The following is a 22,959-nucleotide window of genomic DNA, read 5'->3' as shown; positions in this document are numbered from 1 at the left end:
AGCAGGTCGTTATGCTACTTAGGATCCAGAACGGGTAAAAAACAGAAACAAAAAAATAGTAAATAAATAAATGCAATGTAAATATTAATGTTATACCAGTTGTATAGTATAATTTGAAGTAATTCCACATACTGTATATCAGTTGACTATATTTGTAAGTAGTACAGGAGATATTATAAGTAGAATTTTGTAAACGATATAAATTTATTGAGGATGAGCTGTGTGTTTAATAGAAAACATTGTTAGCGTAAATTGTATAATATTGTATTATAGGAAAAAATTTTCTTCTCTTGTTATTTTAATATTTAGTGCTTGACAATAATGTATTTTAGGGTACCATTTGCCACCGAGGTAGACACCTCATTTGCAAATAAAGAGATTTTGATTTGATTTGAAGTCTGGAGCTTCGTCAGCCTGATGACCGTCGTCTTGGGAGAGGGAGTTGCTCGTTGCTCTACAGAGTTAATTATTCCTGCAATTGTTTTGCGGGTGGCGCCCAAACTTGTTATTTATACTTATTTTAGTCACCGTTTATTCATTTGATAATTTCAATAGCTTGTAGATGTTACAGAGCTGACTTCCTTCTTACAGAATACTGCCGATCGCAACTGTGAGCTCACTGCATTAGCTTTACTACACCTTGATTCAATCTCACTTACTATATTACCATCCTGGGAAAACACACAACCTAAATACTTCAAATTATCGACCTGTTCTAGCTTTGTATCACCAATCTGACATTCAATTCTGTTGAATTTCTTACCCACTGACATCAATTTAGTCTTCGAGAGGCTAATTTTCATACCATACTCATTGCACCTATTTTCAAGTTGCAAGATATTAGACTGCAGTCTTTCGGCACAGTCTGCCATTAAGACCAAGTTGTCAGCATAGGCCAGACTGCTTACTACATTTCCACCTAACTGAATCCTTCCCTGCCATTTTATACCTTTCAGCAGATGATCCATGTAAACTACGAACAGCAAAGGTGAAAGATTACAGCCTTGTCTAACCCCTGTAAGTACCCTGAACCAAGAACTCATTCTACCATCAATTCAAACTGAAGCCCAAATTGTCAAAATATGTACGTTGGGTATTCAGCCCAAAGGTTGGTTTGATCCTCTGCAACTCCGCCAACAGCTGTCATAAATAGCCTAGGCGTCTCTGAAGAGGCGTACTAGGGAAATGAGGAGTGAAGTATTTTCCCCTTGCTTTCCTCACCGAGCCAGCCGTTGCTATTACATTTAGTCTGCCAAGCCCACTGAAATTCATGCACCAACCAACCCTATGAGCGATATTTTCACACCATTCATAAAAGGGACTGGCTGCATAAGCAATGGTATTACTAGCATCACTCATACCTCAGTCACTTTCATATTGTCAAAGCCAAGGATGAGACTGGGACAGGTCAATGAAAGTAACAAATTTGATATAGCCCATACCAAAAGACATAGTGAACTGTAAACACTACATCTCGCCAGCAAAGGCATAAATGCCTTTGAATGATTTTTATAATCTACCTTTAATTCCATAGTCCCCCAGTATAGCGAACATCTTTTCCCTCGGTACCCTGTCATATGCTTCCTCTAGATCTACGAAACATAAACACAACCGTCTATTCCTCTCGTAGCATTTTTCAATTACCTGGCGCATACTGAAAATCTGATCCTGACAGCCTCTCTGTGGTCTGAAACCACACTGGTTTTCATCCAACTTCCTCTGAATAACTGATCGTGCCCTCCCTTCCAAGATGCCAGTGAATACTTTGCCTGGTATACTAATCAATGAGATACCTCGATAGTTGTTGCAATCCTTCCTGTTCCCTTGCTTATAGATAGGTGCAATTACTGCTTTTGTCCAATCTGAAGGTACCTTATCAACACTCCACGCTAATTTTACTACTCTATGAAGCCATTTCATCCCTGCCTTCCCACTATACTTCACCATTTCAGGTCTAATTTCATCTATTCATGCTGCTTTATGACAATGGAGTTTATTTACCAGCCTTTCCACTTTCTCAAGCGTAATTTCATTAACATCATTTTCCTCCTCCCCATGAGCTTGGCTGTTTGCAACATCACCAGGCAGATTTTCCTTTACGTTGAGAAGATGTTCAAAATATTCCCTCCACCTATCCAGTGATTCCCTGGGATCTATTATGAGTTCACCTGAATTACTCAAAGCACTGTTCATTTCCTTTTTCCCTCCCTTCCTAAGATTCTTTATTACTGTCCAGAAAGGTTTCCCTGCTGCTTGACCTAGCCTTTCCAGGTTATTACCAAAATCTTCCCACGACTTGTTTTTCAATTCAACAACTATTTGTTTCGCTCTGTTTCTTTCATCTACGTACAAATCCCTGTCTGCCTCGGCCCTTGTTTGGAGCCATTTCTGATAAGTCTTCTTTTTACGTTTACAAGTTGCTCTCACTTCGTCATACCACCAAAATGTTCGCCTTTTCCCATCTTTACACACAGTTGTTCCTAGGCATTCCCTTGCTCTTTCTACTCCAGCATCCCTGTATGCCACCTCATTCACTTTCTCTATCCTGAACCTGCTTACTGTCTACTATTCGAAACTTCTCACTAATCATATCCGTGTACTTCTGTCTAATTTCCTCGTCCTGGAGATTTTCTACCCTTATTTGTTTGTAGAGAGATTTCACTTTCTCTACCCTAGGCCTAGAGATACTTACTTCACTACAGATCAGATAGTGGTCTGTAGCATCGAAAAATCCCCGGAAATTCCTAACAGATTTCCTGAATTCGAAGTCTGTTAAGATATAGTCTATTATGGATCTGGTACCCCTAGCCTCCCATGTGTAGCGGTGAATAGCTTTATGCTTGAAGAATGTATTCGTAACTGCTAAACCCATACTAGCACAGAAGTCCAGCAAATGCTTCCAATTACCATTAGCTTCCATATCTTCCCCACATTTACCAATCATCCTTTCGTATCCTTCAGTTCTATTCCCAACTCTCGCATTGAAATCGCCCATTAGCACTATTCTATCCTTGCTGTTGACCCTGACCAAGATGTCACTCAATGCTTCATAAAACTTGTCAATTCATCCTCATCTGCACCCTCACATGGTGAATACACGGAGACAATTCTAGTGGGACCTACTGTTCAACAAGATCTACTATCAATTGTGACAAGGTTTCGCACACATCAGATTGCGATGACAGCAGACATTACAAAAATGTACTGTCAGATGAGAGTAGACGACAAGGTGTCTAACTCAACTGGCTGAAGAAGAAGCCCACGTGTTTCCTACAGCATCTTGCGTGTGGCTCTTGTCTAACAAACCTAGCCACTCTGCATAGCTTTGCATCACACGCCACTGCAGCTAAATCGCACCTGGATATCTGCTACGTAGACATTTCGAAAGCTTTCGATGCTGTAGACCATACTCTGTTGCTCCATAAACTCTCTGAACGATTTAATATACATGCAGTCTTCTGACCCTTCTTGCTGGCTTCCTACATAACCGTTGGCAGAGAGTGGTAATATCAGGCACTTCATCCTCATGGTTACCAGTCACATCCGGTGTCCCACAAGGCAGTACTCTTGGCCCCTTGCTGTTTTCTTTGTTTATGGATGATCTGCCGTCCGAACTCAACGAAACAGCGAATACCCTACTCTTTGCTGACGACTGCAAGATATTTAGGGAGATCAGGAATCCAGCAGATGCAGCTCTGCTATAGTCCTCACTTAATGCCCTCTCGAACTGGTGCCGTACTTGGAAACTTATCCCCAATCCACAAAAATGCAGCCACATGGCCATAACACTACGTAAATCTCCTCTACCGACATCATATTACCTAGTTACAAGTAACTATTCTCGACAAGCCCATCACCGTAGTTACGCAACAGCGTGACCTAGGGGTAATATTCGATACGAAATTACAATTTAAGACCCACATAGAAACATATATAACCAAGGCTATGAAATTACTAGGCATTCTCTATCGCTTCACAGAAATTTCTGACCCCATTGCTCTTCATCACTTCTTCCTCACGATCATTCAACCTGTCTTAAACTACAGCTCTCCTATTTGGACAACAGCCTCCCCCTCCAATACTAAGCAGTTAGACAGAGCAGTGTCCTTCTTTGCTGCAATTGTAAGGAACAGAAACCCCAAGCTCAGAAATCTGTCTACGCAGCAGGTATTAATGGCAATTAATATGTCACCGCTGCACATCAGGCGACAGGTAGCTGACCTGAGTTTCCTCCACGGGATCTTAAATGGGCATTACCGCTCGGAACATCTTGTCTCACTCTTCTCTCTCCGTGTTCCTTCCCGCTCCACCAGAACCAAAGACCTTCTCCACATTCCCCACACTCAGCACTCAATACTTCAACGATCTTTCTTAATCCGCCTCCCAACACTCTTTAACAATATTAACAGGAGACAAGAACTTGATATAGCATCAAATAAAAGTGTATTTGAGAGGTGTGTAAATAGCCTCTTAAAGATAAGATGATGTGATGGGATTATACCGCCATCTTGACCTACGACGACTTGGCTATGAATATGGACATTCTTACGGTTTTCGATTTGGACAGTTGTTATTAGTATGCTGTGTACCTGATCTTGTTATATTTTGTTATGTTTGTTATATTTTATTATGAAAGTTTACGTTTGTTAAATAGTCTGTTGACAGTGCAAGTGAAATTTGCTCAGTGTAGCTGTATCCTGTGCTTCGTGAATAAATAAATGGACGATATATTGTGTGGTAGCGATACAGTGGAAAATGCTATAGAGCTGCGAGGAGAACTACAAGAATTGCTGCAACGCGCAGGCTTCCCGCTCCACAAGTGGACTTCGAATCACTCCGCTGTACTTGAGACGATACCAGCAGAACTGAGAGAATCACAGTTACCCCTACGATTTGACAAGGAAGACAATATTAAAACTCTAGGATTGCTGTGGCATCCCTTGCTTGACAAGTTCCAGTTTGAGGTTCACATCAAGGAGAACAATGGAGGCCCTACGAAACGAAAGGTGCTTTCAATTATAGTCTCTATATTTGATCCACTAGGGCTGATAGGACCAGTAATCGTAATGTGTAACATTTTCATGCAGCAGTTGTGGCAAGAAAAACTACAGTGGGATGAACCACTACCATCTCCTTTACTTGAGGGCTGGATTAAAATCTTTACTGATCTTCCAACACTGAACAACATTCATGTTAAGAGGTTGATTCTTTGCACGGGAAGAGTCGTCCAGATACAAGTTCATGGCTTCTCAGACGCTTCGGAACAGGCCTATGCAGCGTGTGTGTATATCCGTAGTACCAATCAACACGGTGAAGTTTCAATACATTTGGTATGTTCGAAATCCAGAGTTCCTCCTCTGAAACAACAATCTCTATCTAGATTAGAACTGTGCGGGGCTCTTTTGTTGGCACGTCTGGTGGATAAGACTACCAACACTCTGAATCTGAAAATTGACAATACTTTCTTGTGGACTGACTCGACCATAGTACTCTCGTGGCTTGCAGATGAACCGACGAGATGGAAAACGTTAGTTGCAAATCGTGTCTCTGAGATACAGCAGTTGACTGGAAGAGCCGTGTGGGGTCATGTTATGTCAGAAGACAATCCGTCCGATGTTCTATCAATGGGAGAAGGACCACTCAGCCTACGACATAATAAACAATGGTGCCATGGACCGGCATGATTAGTGCAAGACGCAAGTACCTGGCCCACTAAGGATTCAAACGATTCTGCAGATGAACTTACAGAAAGAAGGGATACGCTACAATGTTTAGTTAGTGCCACTCCATCTGACGAAGTCACGACACGGTTCTCATCTTTCCGTCGTCTACAGAGGGTGATGGCTTATTACAACAGATTTGTTTTCAATTCCAGAAGACACAATGTAAGAAGAACAGGACCATTATCTGCAGAAGAGCTAGCAATGGGACTTCAGATATGTATCAAACTTGCTCAACGTATGGCATTTGCAAGGGAAATAGAAGAGTTGAAGTCGAACTCATCAGTTTCACTGCAAAGTTCAATAAGAAATCTGGACCCATTCCTAGATGGGAACGATGTATTACGAGTAGGGCGACACTTACAAAACTCTTTGAAACAATTTGCAGAAAGGCATCAAATCATATTACCTCAGCGTCATAATGTAACCAAATTGATTGTGGCTGACGAGCATATTCGGCTGCTACATGGTGGTGCGAATCATGTAGCAGCCTCTCTTAGGACAAGATATTGGGTAGTGAGCATAAAGAAAGTGGTACGGACTGTCATTCACCAATGTGTGAAGTGTTTCAGACTACGAGCCTCAACAGCAACGCAGCTCATGGTGCAGCTACCTTCTCCTCGAGTGACTCCATCGCAGCCATTCTTGAATACGGGAGTTGACTACGCTGGCCCATTGTACATTAAACAGGGTGCAACCAGGAGCAAAGTCAAGGTAAAATGCTACGTAGCGTTGTTCGTTTGCCTTTGCACCAAGGCAATACACTTGGAATTAGTTCGTGACTTGACCGCACAGGCCTTTATTGCCATCTTACGGAGATTGGTGGCCAGGAGGGGGAGGTGTACAAACCTATACAGTGACAATGCTACTAACTTTGTAGGAGCTAGAAATGAATTGTTGAAGGTGCACCAGTTGGAACAGTGGAAGACAGATATGCTGAACAAAGCAGCGCAAGAGGGATTCACTTGGCATTTCATTCCTCCTGATTAGCCTCACTTCAGGGGACTCTGGGAAGCTGGGGTGAAATCCATGAAACATCATTTGCGAAGAACCGCTGGCAATGCCTGCTTTGCCAAATAGAGGCATGCCTAAACTCAAGACCACTCGTTAGACTCTCAGACGACCCTGATGAACCCTCATACCTGACTCCTGGACACTTTCTGATCGGAGCCCCTGCTATCCTTCCCTGAACCTGACCTTAGTGATGATGTGCACTGTCATACTTCCAGCTGGCGCCACATTCAGGCACTGCAGCAGAACGTTTGGAAACAGTGGTCTAATGACTATCTTAATAGTTTACATCAGCGGCGGAAATGGTTGACGAGTCAGCCGAACCTTCAGCCTGGAACTATCGTCTTAGTTAAGGACGACAACATTCCTCCTCTCTCTTGGCGACTTGCAACGGTCGAGGAAACTCATCCTCGGAAGGACGGACGAGTGCGTACGGTTAAAATTCGCACCAGCAATGGAATTTTGAGACGTTCTGTACATATGTTATGTCCATTGCCAGCTCAAGACTGATACTTGCAAATACATTCAGTTTCTCATTTCGTGCTGGTGTTAAATTCTTTGCTCTTGTATTGTAAGATTTTAATTATGATCAGTGTCCTTTATTTTTTGTGTTCAGTGCTGTACTTTTTATTGTAAGATTTGAATTTGTTCATTTAGGTTTCATTATTTGAATATCTGTGTACATTTTTGCTCAGTTATTTTGATTTAAGTTGTGCGTGTCTCGTATCGGCATATGTATTGATGGTGAAAGAACTTCATAATATGACTAGGTGTTCAATTTAAATTCAACATTTCTTGTAATTGTTAAATGTGTGGCGGTATGTTTGTGATTGACCAGAGCGCCACTTCCTGGGGCTGTTTTTATGTCGGCAGTGATCGGGCACCTTCGCGTGCAATCGGGTGAGCGAGGGGTTGACGGTAAAGCAGCATGGCTGCCGGACTATGTTAAAATGTGCTATGCGGACAAGTTCTGTAAATATCTAAACCATCGCGTGAGCAACAGGTTAAACAAATGTATCACGATGTGTATATAGTGTAATAAACCTAGTATTAAGTACAGTTCATCTTTCTATGTGTATGAACCAGCACCACGTGTTCTCAGGGACCTGTCCATATGAGGTCGGAACACCATCTATTACTTCAGTTTCCCTATAGAGCTCATCTGGTTTTATCAGCACCACATCCAGGATATTTTTCCCTCTGGTTGGTTCCATCACTTTCTGAATCAGCTGTTCTTCCCATATTAACTTATTTGCCATTTGTTGGTCATGCTTCCTGTCGTTCGCATTTCCTTCCCAATTTACATCTGGCAAATTCAGATCTCCCGCTACTATCACATTTCTTTCCATGTCGTTTCCTACATAGCTGATTATCTTATCAAATAATTCTGAATCCATGTCAGTGCTACCCTTTCCCGGTCTGTACACTCCAAATATATCAAGTTCCCTATTATCTTTAGAAATGAGCCTTACACCCAGAATTTCATGTGTCTCATCTTTAACTTTTCTGTAGCTTACAAATTCTTCTTTCACCAGAATGAATACTCTCCCTCACACCATTCCTATCCTATCTCTACGATACACACTCCAGTTCCATGAGAAAATTTCTGCATCCATTATATCATTTCTCAGCCATGATTCAACTCCTATTACAATATCTGGTAAATATATATCTATTAAATTACTTAATTCTATTCCTTTCTTTACAATACTTCTACAGTTCAACACTAACAATTTTATGTCATCCCTACTTGATTTCCAGTTCCCTGTTCCCTTATCACCGCTCCCTAGGCCATCCCGTTTCCCTGAATGTACCTCCCTATTACCCTTCCAAACAAATTTCCTAACTTATACGTACCATTGCGGTTTAAGTGAAGGCCATCTGAGCGCAGATCCCTATCTCCTACCCACCCATTAGGATCTAGAAATTTCACTCCCAGTTTCCCACATACCCACTCCATGGTCTCATAAATCCCCAAACACCCTCCAGTCAGTATCCCTGCTACATAGTATTCCATTAATAAGCTGTGTTTATATTCTTCGATGTGTTGGCCTATTGCGGCAGGCACTTATATCAGATTGTGAAGTTTCTACCGGTCCTGGTTGTTTGTACTTGTTGTTACTATTATCCTGGTGTTAGTGCTGCTGTGCATAGTCTTGAATGCTATTTTTAAGTTATGTTTTTTGAAGATAATATGGGATATGTGTGCGTTGTTGTAAGTAAAATCAATACGAAAATGAAACTAATAAATAAAGATGAAAGGACAATCCTCAAATAAAGTTGCGAGAGTCTACTGTGTTCAGTCCAGGCTGTATTGTGAGTTCTGAGACTGCCATTTTGTAATTTATGTGGCTATTTTCTGACATAGGATTCCGTGAGGAGCAACAGATTGCTTCAATTCCAGACTCAACGGATGTAGATGAAAGTGATTTTTCATTCGAAAAATCTGAACACGGAAATTCAAGTAGTGAGTCTTCTCAGTGCAACAGCGTCTCAAGTGCCACGGACAATGAAATAGCAGACAACAGGATTTACGCAAGTAACATGGACCCAGGACTTTCAAGTACCATTCCGATATATAGTGTTACTGAAGGACATTCATATTTTGACACGGTGACTGAGCCTACAGAGTACTTTTCACTTTTTCTGACATCAAAATTTTGACACAATTCACTGGAAAACGGTATTTCAAGGGAAAAAATGGAAACAACAGGCAACATGTAGAATCAAAGACTGGTCATCTACAACACTAACTGATAAAATGGCTTCGAATGGCCTAATAACTTATTTGTGGAATGACACTTATGCCTTTTTGGCACTAAGATGCTGGCGCAAAAAAATTCTATAATATTCTAAGGACCTCTGTGTTTCAGTGCATTCAATATTCCAGGTAATTAATATCACGTACATATGCATCTTAATAGATAGTGTTCAGTAATTCTGGAAGAGTTTTAATGTGCCATATTTTCAGTTCGATTCCGCTCGCGTAGGGTTAAAGCTAACTGAGAAAATTGTCCTCAAATGTTGACACAGCTGCGAGAGCGATTCACAATTTCACTGCAGCTGCAATTCATCTACAGTACAGACCAAGAATACTTCAACAGTGACACCACCCATATGAGAGTTATTCTCACCTTCAGTGCTAGAGGGTAGTAGAGTCTGAACCAGCTGCGACTGCCCCACCTCGTTCTTGAAGAGAAAGCATTGGAAGCAATAAAGAACTGCGCATCGCAACTCAAATGGCTGCTTCTCGTTCACCATGGACATCAGCAAAACCACAATAGCTGGTCTGCAACAGTTACACACAACTCTCTGTTAAAATGCTGTTCAGCGACAACTTAGTCGGTATTTAAAATATTCTAATCCATTGAACATAACATATAAACTGTTTATTAACTATAGAATTACATGTTTATAATTCCAATACAATTGGTCCATTTTTGGAAATTTGATGATGATGATGATGATGACGACGCTTGTTGTTTAAAGGGGCCTAACATCTAGGTCATTGGCCTCTAATGGTACGAAATGAGACTAAATGGAATGACAAATTGAGAGTCCAAAATCCTCCATTGACCAGAATTCAAAACATGAGAACAAAGAAGGAATGGACGGATATGAATTTAAAACAATCAGTGGATCCGACCCATAATGTCTCGCATTCACAGAAACTATTACAAGTTGTCCATTGACTTCACAGAAACTGACATGAAACAATAGTATTACTGACCAAGGGACTGTGTCTATAGCATAATATTGAATCGATGATGCTTTTAGTCTAAAAAGGGGTCCAAAATGCCCCTCATAATGGTACTTATCGCCAGGAAAGTAGAGCCATGTTGCGGTGCTAATCAAAAGTAGCATAGACTCGCAGCATTCCATACAGTATGGTACTACTCACAGGTAATGTAATACAGACCCATGGTGTTCATCCCATACGTGCACTATCCTGTGATGTTCCTCACATAGTGGGTACTTATCATAGGCAAGCCACAACCATGGTGTCTAATCACAGGTACTGTAGAGGCCGGCAACACACACTGTTGCTATTAATCACAAACCTATTTGGTTCCTAACATAGTGGTACTACGCACAAGTAAAAGCGACCCATTGGTTGCCCCTTACGACAGGCAGGGGATACTGTGGGTGTATTATTCGTCTGCGTCCCCCACCCACAGGGGGTTTTTGGAAATTTTCCAGCTAGCTTGTTGGTTTTGCGCCAGTGCGCCAATTCGGACAAATATTTCACTTTCCTGTGGGAATCAAAATCTATATTACATGTTTATACCTGGAAGAAAAAAAAAAAAAAAAAAAAAAAAGAAGTTTATTAATAATAGAATCACATGTTCCACAATGTCCGACTCGTTGGCTGAATGGTCAGCGTACTGGCCTTCGGTTCAGAGGGTCCCGGGTTCGATTCCCGGCCGGGTCGGGGATTTTAACCTTCATTGGTTGATTCCAATGGCCCGGGGACTGGGTGTTTGTGCTGTCCCCAACATCCCTGCAACTCACACACCACACATAACACAACCCTCCACCACAATAACACGCAGTTAACTACACATGGCAGATGCATCCCACCCTCATCGGAGGGTCTGCCTTACAAGGGCTGCACTCGGCTAGTAATAGCCACACGAAATTAATTAATTAATGTTCCACAATTACAATGAAATGAAAACAACTCATCAATAACACATTTACACATTTCCTGTTTCCTTTCTCAGATATGAACTAGGATTTAATAAATGTTTATCTTGTGTTCAACGGACTGTAAAACTTAAAATTTATTTAGTAAAGAGAAGCTGTACACTCTTAGTGAATAAACTGTGCCATCTTGTGGCATTGCAGGCTATATTTATAAAATATATATAAGAGAGAGAGAGAGAGAGATTTTTTTAGGATTTTTTTAGTGGTGTTAATCAGTTCTCTTCTCAACATCTGGGAGTAAACAATGGTTTGTAATGGATCATGGAAAAATTGCCGCAGTGTGGCTGTACTACCGGTATTGCCGTAAAAAAGAAGTGATGATCGCCTTCATTGGCTTCATCCTATCATTGAAAGAAGAGCGTTCCGTATATTTTTCTACACACAGATATTATTTGGGCAGACCAGGACAGATGTTCGTCAAATATTATTTTGGCTATAATGTATGGGAGTACCACTTATGGACAACTGGGGTAATGCTGTTCGATTGAGTTTGCAAAGTAATTTAGGGTAACAAATAATTATTGCCTGGGATTTTGATGGGTTTAATTTTAATCCGTGATTTCTGGCCCATATATCTATGGTTATCAAGTCTTCATTCAGGTGACGTGTTTCTGAGTGTAGGTTTCTGGGTTTGCTGTGTATATATATCTGTAAGTCATCTGCGTATCACTATCACTATCAGCCATATTCAATCGTTTTTATGATGTGGCCTCTTTAAGTCCAAAGCAAGGTAGGTTTCCATGAGGTCTCTCCATCTGGGACGGTCTTGAGCGATGTTCTGCCAATTGATCCCAGTAATCTTCCGGATGTCTTTATCCCATCTGTCCGGTGGTCTTCCCCTTGGTCTGAGATGATCTTTCGGACACCACTCAAGCACAAGCTTTGTCCACCTACCATCAGTTCTCCGAGCAACATGGCCTGCCCACTGCCATTTTAGGGTAAATACCCTTTCTAAAATGTCACTGACCTTCGTGACTGACCTGATGTAATCTGCTCTCTTCCTGTCTTTCTTCGTCAAGCCTAGCATGAACCGTTCCATAGCTCTTTGGGTTGTTCTGAGTTTTTGCTTAACAAACTCGCTCAATGTCCAGGTTTCACAACCGTAAGTCAGTACGGGGAGAACACTCTGGTCAAAGACTATCTTCTTTAGGTGGGGTGGCATGTTGGATTTGAAGACTGAAGAATTTCTTCCGTATAAGTGGTATTTATAGTGTTTTAATCCGGAAGCAATGCCATTTATATACAAAGAGAAAAACAGGGGGCCCAGTACAGATCCTTGTTGTATTCCTACGCCAACCGTAGACCAATTTGAATATTCATTGTTGTTATTAAGTACACACTGCCGGCGGCCAGCGAGATAGAAACTAATTCACTGGAGTACACTCGCGGAGAATTTATTTTTTGCTATTTGCTATATGTCGCACCGACACAGATATGTCTTATGGCAATGACAGGATAGGAAAGGCCTAGAAGTGGAAGGAAGCGGCCGTGGCCTTAATTAAGGTACAGTCCCGGCATTTGCCTGGTGTGAAAAAGGGAAACCACGGAAAACCATCTTCAGGGCTCCAGGCAGTGGGGCTCGAACCCACTATCTCCCGATCGCGGAGAAATTTAAACTATTTAATTTGGATATAAGTATGTCTCTGTCAACAGTGTCGAAAGCTTTACTAAAGTCCAATAACGCTAGAACTGTCAGTTGTTTGTTGTCCGTAGCTTGCCTTATGTCATGCGTCACATGTGTTAATGGCACTGCAAGTGCTGTGTCTTGGTCTAAGCCGGACTGGTGGATGTCGAGGAGATTGTGTTGAGTAAGATAGTTGGTAATCTGCTTGTGAACTATGAATTCTAATGCTTTTGACAATATGCATAAGATGCTAATTGGCCGATAGTCACCATGGTCCTTTGCCAGTCGTATTTTCGGAAGCGGGCGAACTATGGTCATTTTCCATATTTCCGAATAAGTCCCCTGTTGCAGTGAATAATTAAAGATATTCACCAATGGATAAATGATGTGGTGGAGAATTTTCATGAGCATTTCGTAGCCTATATTATTTACACCCCATGCCTTGTCTTGATGTGTTTTATTGAGTCAATCACTTGTTGCGGTGTGACGTGACTGAAATAAAATTTATCTCTGTGCGGTGATGGCGTATTATCATACGTAATTGTTTTCTCCTTCACGACCGGATTAATTCCCTTTGGCGAGATGAAATGATCGTTTAATTCATCTACGTTAACATTTAATTCTACGTCAGATTTCTGGTTATTGATGCCAAAATATTTCATAGATTTCCACATCATCGCAGGGCGTACGTCAGGTCTAATCAAGTTATGGGTGTAACGTAATCTAGCGCTTCGAATTTTACAGGTCGTTTTATTACGCAGTGTTTTATAAGTCTGGTGGTTCACTTCCATTGGGTAATGCTTGTATCGTCTGTGAGCGGCATCTCATTTTGCCATTAAGTGGTGAATTTCGTGTTGTGCATATCGTTACAACACACGAAGCAGGAACTCCAGACAGACCAACGCTGCTAATACAGTAAAATAGATATACATACGGCATATGATATAACCACATTCTATTCATCGATGTTCCACATCTTCAAGAAGGACTACTTTCACATGAAAATCAAACAATTTGTCTAATACTCGGAAGAAACTCGTATCAAAGCAGCTTCAACCAGCACACTAACGTCTGTTTGCAACGGTTATATCAGATAATATTTTAGACCAATCAACTTAATGTGGTTAACATCACAACATTCGCCTTTTCTCTTAGCCAATCTTTTAATGTCGAAATATAAACAAAATACACCCTCAAGTTTTCAACCATTTTACGTTGACAACTGCCCCAGCAAATATATGCTGACTTTTATAACGAAGAGGATCCACTTCAGTACCAGACAAGTGCCATTTTTAGAACTTTATATTGACAAATTTTCTTTTAGACAAGATTTTAAATTAGTTTACAATAATTTTAGCATGTGTTGTACATGTTATATCCCAAAAGCATATTTTATAACCACTATTCTGTAAAGTTAATATCATAGGAAATCATAGTTCAACTTTTACGAATTATAAAGTGTCATTGTCCTCCAAACAATGTTTGTCTTAAGATTAAATTAATATGGCTGATGATGCCCATTAAGAAGGGCAAAACATGTCCCCATAATATTTAGATTTTCTACTCTTTGTCTAATTGACCACATAACGTGGTAATGATTGTATTGAATAGGTGGAACAATAAATGTACTTTTTTTGTAAACTGAGTGGGACATACCACTTATTTAAAGTTAAAAATTTCATGATTGTTCCGTATTGAATAGAGAAATATACAATATTATACAGTACGAAGGATCCACCTTTCAACTTAACAACGGAGTATTGAAAAGTGGATCCTTCCTACTATATAATATTGTACATACCACTTAGTCGAGCAGCTCATCTCCTTTCTCCCAAGTCTTCCCAGCCCAAACTTTGCAACATTTTTGCAACGCTACTCTTTTGTTGGAAATCACCCAGAACAAATCGAGCTGCTTTTCTTTGAATTTTTTCCAGTTCATAAATCAAGTAATCCTGGTGAGGGTCCCATACACTGGAACCATACTGTAGTTGGGGTCTTACCAGAGACTTATATGCCCTCTCCTTTACATCCTTACTACAACCCCTAAACACCCTCATAACCATGTGCAGAGATTTGTACCCTTTATTAACAATCATATTTATGTGATTACCCCAATCAAGGTCTTTTCTTATATTAAAACCTAGGTACTTACAATGATCCCCAAAAGAAACTTTCACCCCATCAACACAGTCATTAAAACTGAGACGACTTTTCCTATTTGTGAAACTCACAACCTGACTTTTAACCCCGTTTATCATCATACCATTGCCCCACCGTCCATCTCACAACACTATCGAGGTCACCCTGCAGCTGCTCACAATCTTGTAACTTATTTATTACTCTGTACAAAATAACATCATCTGCAAACAGCCTCTTAATTAATCAATCAATCAATCACTCACTCAATCACTACTGATCTGCATTTAGGGCATCGCCCAGGTGGCAGATTCCTTATCTGTTGTTTTCCTAGCCTTTTCTTAAATAATTGCAATGAAATTGGAAATTTATAGAACATCTCCCTTGTAAGTTATTCCAATACATAACTCTCCTTCCTATAAACGAATATTTGCCCCAATTTGTCCTCTTGAATTCCAACTTTATCTTCATATTGTGATCTTTCCTACATTTAAAGACACCATCCAAACTTATTCATCTAGTGATGTCCTCCCACGCCATTTCTCCACTGACAGCTCGGAACATACAACTTACATGTAATAAATATCATTTACCTCTAATTCAAATACAACCAAAAAACCCTTAGCCACACCCACCGGAACATCGCTCCCTCCAATAGCCTTACACCGTTACAACACGCGCAGTAATACACTCTCTTCCTTCCCTCCCACCAATAGCAGCCCCCCTCCATTAGTTACATCAACGCAAACAGATCCCCCTCCAGCACAAAACTTCAGTTATAACACACGTAGCAAGAAGTCTACTGTTGCAAATACTTCTAACTCATAATATTACAAGCTATCTTTGTCACCGTCAAATGGTAAGTGCATACGATTCTACTTCAATATTTTTCAAATATCTTTTCACACAATTAACTCTACGTTTCTTGCTTCCATTTACAGATTCCACTTGTAGGCCTATATGCTTTTTCAACTAGAATATCTACAAACTCACAATTTACAACATTTGAACATCACTTCAAATTTTGAGATGGTCCATAGTGATCCTATTTGAAACTGTTCTTCAACTTCTATTCACCAACTTCATATCCTCAACGTGTTCTACAACTTCACCATATGCATCTGATTTTCGTTCTTTTATCTTCAAGATCATGATTAACTTCGGATCTCTCGACTAACTTTGACTTTTATTCTCTCCTCTTTACTTTGATTATATAAGATTTTTCGCCATCGTCTAATTATAACCGCCATGACTATCAACTTTACTTTTATGCAATCTTACTACTTGTTGTATAACAATCTGTTGTTTTATCCATTGTACTTATTTTAACAGCCTTCTAATGTTAATTTTGTTAATACTTCCACTATTGTATCTCATCACATTGTATTTTCAAACCATCATTGTTATTTTTAATGTTATTTTACTTCTAATCTCTTCAAGATTTTAAAATTCATTTCATCACTACATCTTATTTAGACGCTTATTTTTAATTTAAGGTTAAGACTGTGGCTGATGATGCCTTCAGGGAAGGCGAAACATGTCCCACTATTAGCTAACAAATTTATGTAAATCATCCAAGACGATTTTGTATTGATTAGGTGGTCTAATAAATAACTTAATGTTATTATTTCAACATACAACTTAGTCGAGCAGCTTGTCTCCTTTCTCCCAAGTCTTCCCAGCCCAAACTTTGCAACATTTTTGTAATGCTACTCTTTTGTCGGAAATCGCCCAGAACAAATCGAGCTGCTTTTCTTTGGATTTTTTCCAGTTCCTGAATCAAGTAACCACTGTAAGGGTCCCATACACTGGAACCATACTCTAGTTGGGGTCTCACCAGAGAAAAATATGCTCTCTCCTTTACATCCTTAGTACAACCCCACAATACTCTCGTAACCATGTGCAGAGATCTGTACCCAAAATTTACAATCATATTTATGTGATTACCCCAATGAAGATCTTTCCTTATATTAATACCTATGTATTTACAATGATCCCCAGAGGGAACTTTCACCCCATCAACACAGTAATTAAAACTTTGAGGACTTTTCCTATTTGTGAAACTCACAACCTGACTTTTATCCCCGTTTATCATCATACCATTGCTTACTGTCCATCTCACAACATTATCGAGGTCATTTTGCAGTTGCTCACAATCTTGTACCTTATTTATTACTCTGTACAGAATAACATAATCTGCGAAAAGCCTTATCTCTGATTCCACTTCTTTACACATATCACTGATATATATAAGAAAACATAAAGGTCCAATAATACTGCCTTGAGGAATTCCCATCATAATTTTTACAGGGACAGATAAAGCTTCACCTACTCTAAATCTCTGAGTTCTATTTTCTAGAAACAGAGCCACCCATTCAGTCACTCTTTTGTCAAGTTCAATTGCACTCATTTTTGCCAGTAGTCTCCCATGATACACCCTATCAAATGCTTTAGACAGGTCAATCGCGATACAGTCCAATTGACCTCCTGAATCCAGGATATCTGCTATATCTTGCTGGAATCCTACAAGTTGGGCTTCAGTGGATAACCTTTCCTAAACCCCAACTGCCTTCTATCGAACCTATTATTAATTTTCCAAACATGTCTCATATAATCAGAAAGAATGCTTTCCCAAAGCTTACAAACAATGCATGTCAAACTGACTGGTCTGTAATTTTCAGCTTTATGTCTATCACCCTTTCGTTTATATACAGGGGCTACTATAGCAACTCTCCATACATTTGGTGAAGTTCCTTCATGCAAACAATAATCAAACAAGTGCTTCAGATATGGTACTATATCCCAACCCATTGTCTTTAGTATATCCCCAGAAACCTTATCAATTCCAGCAGCTTTTCTAGTTTTCAACTTTTGTATCTTACTGTGAATGTCATTGTTATCATAGGTAAATTTTAATACTTTTTTAGTATTAGTCTCCTCCTCTATCTGGACATTATCCTTGTAACCAACAATCTTTACATACTGCTGACTGAATACTTCTGCCTTTTGAAGATCCTCTGATACGCACTCCCCTTGTTCATTAATTATTCCTGGAATATCCTTCTTGGAACCTGTTTCTGCGTTAAAGTACCTATACACACTCTTCCATTTTTCACTAAAATTAGTGTGGCCACCAATTATGCTTGCCATCATGTTATCCTTAGCTGCCTTCTTTGCTAGATTCAATTTTCTAGTAAGTTCCTTCAATTTCTCCTTACTTCCACAGCCATTTCTAACTCTATTTCTTTCCAGTCTGCACCTCCTTCTTAGTCTCTCTCTACTTCTGTGTTATAATATAGTGGATCTTTACCATTCCTTACCACCTTTAAAGGAACAAACCTATTTTCACGTTCCTCAACAACTGGGTTTAAACCTATCCCAGAGTCTGTTTACATTTTTATTTACCATTTTCCACCGATCATAGTTACTTTTTAAAAACTCCCTCATGTCCGTTTTATCAGCCATATGGTACTGCCTAACAGTCCTAATTTCAATACCTTCCTTTCTTTCACATTTATTTTTAACTACGACAAAAACAGCTTTGTGATAACTAATACCATCTATTACTTCGGTTTCTCTATACAGCTCATCTGGTTTTATCATCACCACATCCAAAATATTCTTCCCTCTAGTTGGTTCCATCACTTTCTGAATCAGGTGCCCATCAAATATTAACTTATTTGCCATTTGTTGTTCATGCTTCCTGTCGTTCGCATTACCTTCCCAATTGACATTTGGTGAATTGAGATCACCCGCTGCAATCACGTTCCTTTCCATATCATTTCCAACATAGCTGATTATCTTATCAAATAATTCTGAATCAGCATCAGTGCTACCCTTTCCCGGTCTGTACACGCCAAAGACATCAAGTTGCCTATTATCTTTAGAGATGAGCCTTACACCCAGAATTTCATGTTTTTCATCTTTAACTTCCTCGTAGCTTACAAATTTTTCTTTCACCGGAATGAATATTCCCCCTCCTACCATTCCTATCCTATCTCTACGATACACACTCCAATTCTGTGAGAATATTTCTGCAACCATTATATCATTTTTCAGCCATGATTCAACTCCTATTACAATATCTGGTAAGTATATGTCTATTAAATTACTTAATTCGACTCCTTTGTTCACAATGCTTCTACAATTGAGCACTAACATTTTCATTCCATCCCTACTTGATTTCCAGTTCCCTGCTTGCTTAACACTGCTCCCTAGGCCACCCCGTTTCCCTGAATGTAACTGCCTATAACCCTTCTAAACAAATTTCCTAACTTATATGCACCACTGCGGTTTAAGTGAAGGCCATCTGAGCGCAGATCCCTATCTCCTACCCACCCATTAGGATCTAGAAATTTCACTCCCAGTTTCCCACATACCCACTCCATAGTCTCATTTAAATCCCCAATCACCCTCCAGTCAGTATCCCTCCTACACAGTATTCCACTAATAACAATCTCCGCTTCCTTAAACTTCACCCGTGCTGCATTTACCAGATCCCACACATCCCCAACTATGTTGGTACTTATACCTGCTTGCCTTACGTTGTTAGTACCAACGTGACACATTACCACCTTCTCCTTTCCCTCTTCCTTCTCTTCTACTTTCCTCAACATTAGCCTCAACCTGATTCCTGGATAACACTCTACCCTGGTTCCCTTTCCTCCACACACGTTCCCCACATGTCTAACGATGGAATCCCCCATGACCAGAGCCTCAACCCTACCCACCTCATTTGATCCCCTCCCCTCCTTGTCGGCCCTATCTTCTCTCACTGCTGCAGAAGCTACTTCCTCCTCCCTTTTCTCCCTCGCATGACCCTGTTCCACCTGTCTTTTCCTTTCCACTACACTACATTTCCCTTTCCTACCTTTTGCTTTCCTCCTACTTCCACACATCCGAGCAACAGTTCCCTGTTCCTCATCTTCCCTCGGTTGTTCAACCTGCAGTGACTCATACCGATTTCTCACAGACACCTGTCCTGAATTTTGATCCTGAACAGAGCCCTTAGCCTGCAATCTCCTTCCCCTTAAAACATTAGACCACCTGTCTTCTACAATTCCCCCATTTCCTTCCCATCCCTCCTTTACACCTACTGTACATACATGCATACATACATACGTACATTATCATTATAGACTGTTATGTCTTTCAGCGTTCAGTCTGCAAGCCTCTGTGAATTTACTAAACGTCGCCACAATCCTCGATTTGCAACTACTGTTGTGGCCTCATTTAGTTCTATACCTCTTATCTTTAAGTCGTTAGCAACTGAGTCTAACCATCGTCGTCTTGGTCTACCTCTACTTCTCTTACCCTCCATAACAGAGTCCATTATTCTCCTAGGTAACCTATCCTCCTCCATTCGCCTCACATGACCCCACCACCGAAGTCGGTTTATGCGTACAGCTTCATCCTACGAGTTCATTCCTAAATTAGCCTTTATCTCCTCATTCCGAGTACCCTTCTGCCATTGTTCGCACCTGTTTGTACCAGCAATCATTCTTGCTACTTTCATGTCTGTTACTTCTAACTTATGAATAAGATATTCTGAGTCCAGCCAGCTTTCGCTCCCGTAAAGCAATGTTGGTCTGAAAACACACCAATGTAAAGATAGTTTCGTCTGGGAGCTGACCTCCTTATTACAGAACACTGCCGATCGCAACTGCGAGCTCACTGCATTAGCTTTACTACACCTTGATTCAATCTCACTTACTATATTACCATCCTGGGAGAACACACAACCTAAATACATGAAATTATCAACCTGTTCTAGCCTTGTATCACCAATCTGACATTCAATTCTGTTGAATTTCTTACCTACTGACATCAATTTTGTCTTCGAGAGGCTAATTTTCATACCATACTCATTGCACCTATTTTCAAGTTACAAGATATTAGACTGCAGGCTTTCAGCACAGTCTGCCATTAACAACAATTCGTCAGCATAGGCCAGACTGCTTACTACAATTCCACCTAACTGAATCCCTCCCTGCAATTTTATACCTTTCAGCAGTTCCTGACAGCCTCTCTGTTATCTGAAATCACAGTGGTTTTCATCCAACTTCCTCTCAATGAATGATCGCACCCTCCCTTCCAAGATGCCAGTGAATACTTTGCCTGGTATACTAATCAATGAGATACCTCGATAGTTGTTGCAATCCTTCCTGTTCTCTTGCTTATAGATAGGTGCAATTACTGCTTTTGTCCAATCTGAAGGTACCTTAGCAACACTCCCTGCTAATTTTACTACTCTATGAAGCCATTTCATCCCTGCCTTTCCACTATACTTCACCATTTCAGATCTAATTTCATCTATTCCTGCTGCTTTATGACAATGGAGTTTATTTACCATCCTTTCCACTTCCTCAAGCATAATTTCACCAACATCATTTTCCTCCTCCCCATGAGCTTGGCTGTTTGCAACACCACCAGGATGATTTCCTTTTACATTGAGAAGATGTTCAAAATATTCCCTCCACCTCTCCAGTGATTCCCTGGGATCTATTATGAGTTCACCTGAATTACTCAAAACACTGTTCATTCCCTTTTTCCCTCCCTTCCTAAGATTCTTTATTACTGTCCAGAAAGGTTTCCCTGCTGCTTGACCTAGCCTTTCCAGGTTTTTACCAAAATCTTCCCATGACTTCTTTTTGGATTCAACAACTATTTGTTTTGCTCTGTTTCTTTCATCTACGTACAAATCCCTGTCTACCTCGGCCCTTGTTTGGAGCCATTTCTGATAAGCCTTCTTTTTACGTTTACAGGCTGCTCTCACTTCATAATTCCACCAAGATGTTCGCCTTTTCCCATCTTTACACACAGTTGTTCCTAGGCATTCCCTTGCTGTTTCTACTAAAGCATCCCTGTATGCCACCCATTCACTTTATATATCCTGAACCTGCTTACTGTCTACTGTTCGATACTTCTCACTAATCATATCCATGTACTTCTGTCTAATTTCCTCGTCCTGGAGATTTACTACCCTTATTCGTTTGCAGACAGATTTCACTTTCTCTACCCTAGGCCTAGAGATACTTAGTTCACTACAGATCAGATAGTGGTCTGCATCATCAAAAAATCCGCAAAAAACTCGTGCATTCCTAACAGATTTCCTGAATTCGAAGTCTGTTAAGATATAGTCCATTATTTATCTGGTACCCCTAGCCTCCCATGTGTAGCGGTGAATAGCCTTATGCTTGAAGAATGTATTCGTAACAGCTAAACCCATACCAGCACAGAAGTCCAGCAAACGCTTCCCATTCCCATTAGCTTCCATATCTTCCCCACATTTACCAATCACCCTTTCATATCCTTCAGTTCTATTCCCAACTCTCGCATTGCAATCGCCCATTACCACTATTCTATCCAGCTGTCTCTGTGGATCAGCGGTAGAGTGTCGGCCTCCGGATCCCAAGATAGCGGGTTCAAACCCGGCAGAGGTAGTCGGATTTTTGAAGGGCGGAAAAAAGTCCATTCGACACTCCATGTCGTACGATGTTGGCATGTAAAAGATCTCTAGTGACACATTTGGTGTTTACCCGACAAAATTAATTAAATCTCAGCCATAGACGCCCAAGAGAGTTTCGGTTTACTCGGCCTGCCATCTAGTGGGGGCCTAGAGTAAAACGGGACGTCGAAAGTGACGAGCAGACAGCCAGATGGTGTCAAATTGAATTGTCTGCACACAGTAGCTGAGGCCATACGATTATTATTATTATTATTTACTATTCTATCCTTGCTGTTGACCCTGACCACGATGTC

General features: G+C 40.4%; 1 protein-coding gene across 9 annotated transcripts in view; it reads right to left on the bottom strand.

Moving 5' to 3' along the window:
* p115 (General vesicular transport factor p115) overlaps positions 1-22,959 on the bottom strand; it is a 637,868-nt gene that overhangs the window by 454,158 nt on the left and 160,751 nt on the right. For all 9 annotated transcript variants that reach the window (XR_011017628.1, XR_011017629.1, XM_067138596.2 and 6 more), the window contains exon 8: positions 9,866-10,020. Coding sequence is in view for 7 of the 9 variants with exons in the window: in XM_067138596.2 (XP_066994697.2) it covers positions 9,866-10,020 (155 nt within the window). In the remaining 2 variants the exon portion in view is untranslated. The remainder of the gene's footprint in view (positions 1-9,865; positions 10,021-22,959) is intronic.

Source organism: Anabrus simplex, chromosome 1 (assembly GCF_040414725.1).
Source record: "Anabrus simplex isolate iqAnaSimp1 chromosome 1, ASM4041472v1, whole genome shotgun sequence".
In the NCBI taxonomy this organism is placed as follows: domain Eukaryota; kingdom Metazoa; phylum Arthropoda; class Insecta; order Orthoptera; family Tettigoniidae; genus Anabrus; species Anabrus simplex.
This window is presented reverse-complemented; position numbering and strand designations above follow the sequence as displayed.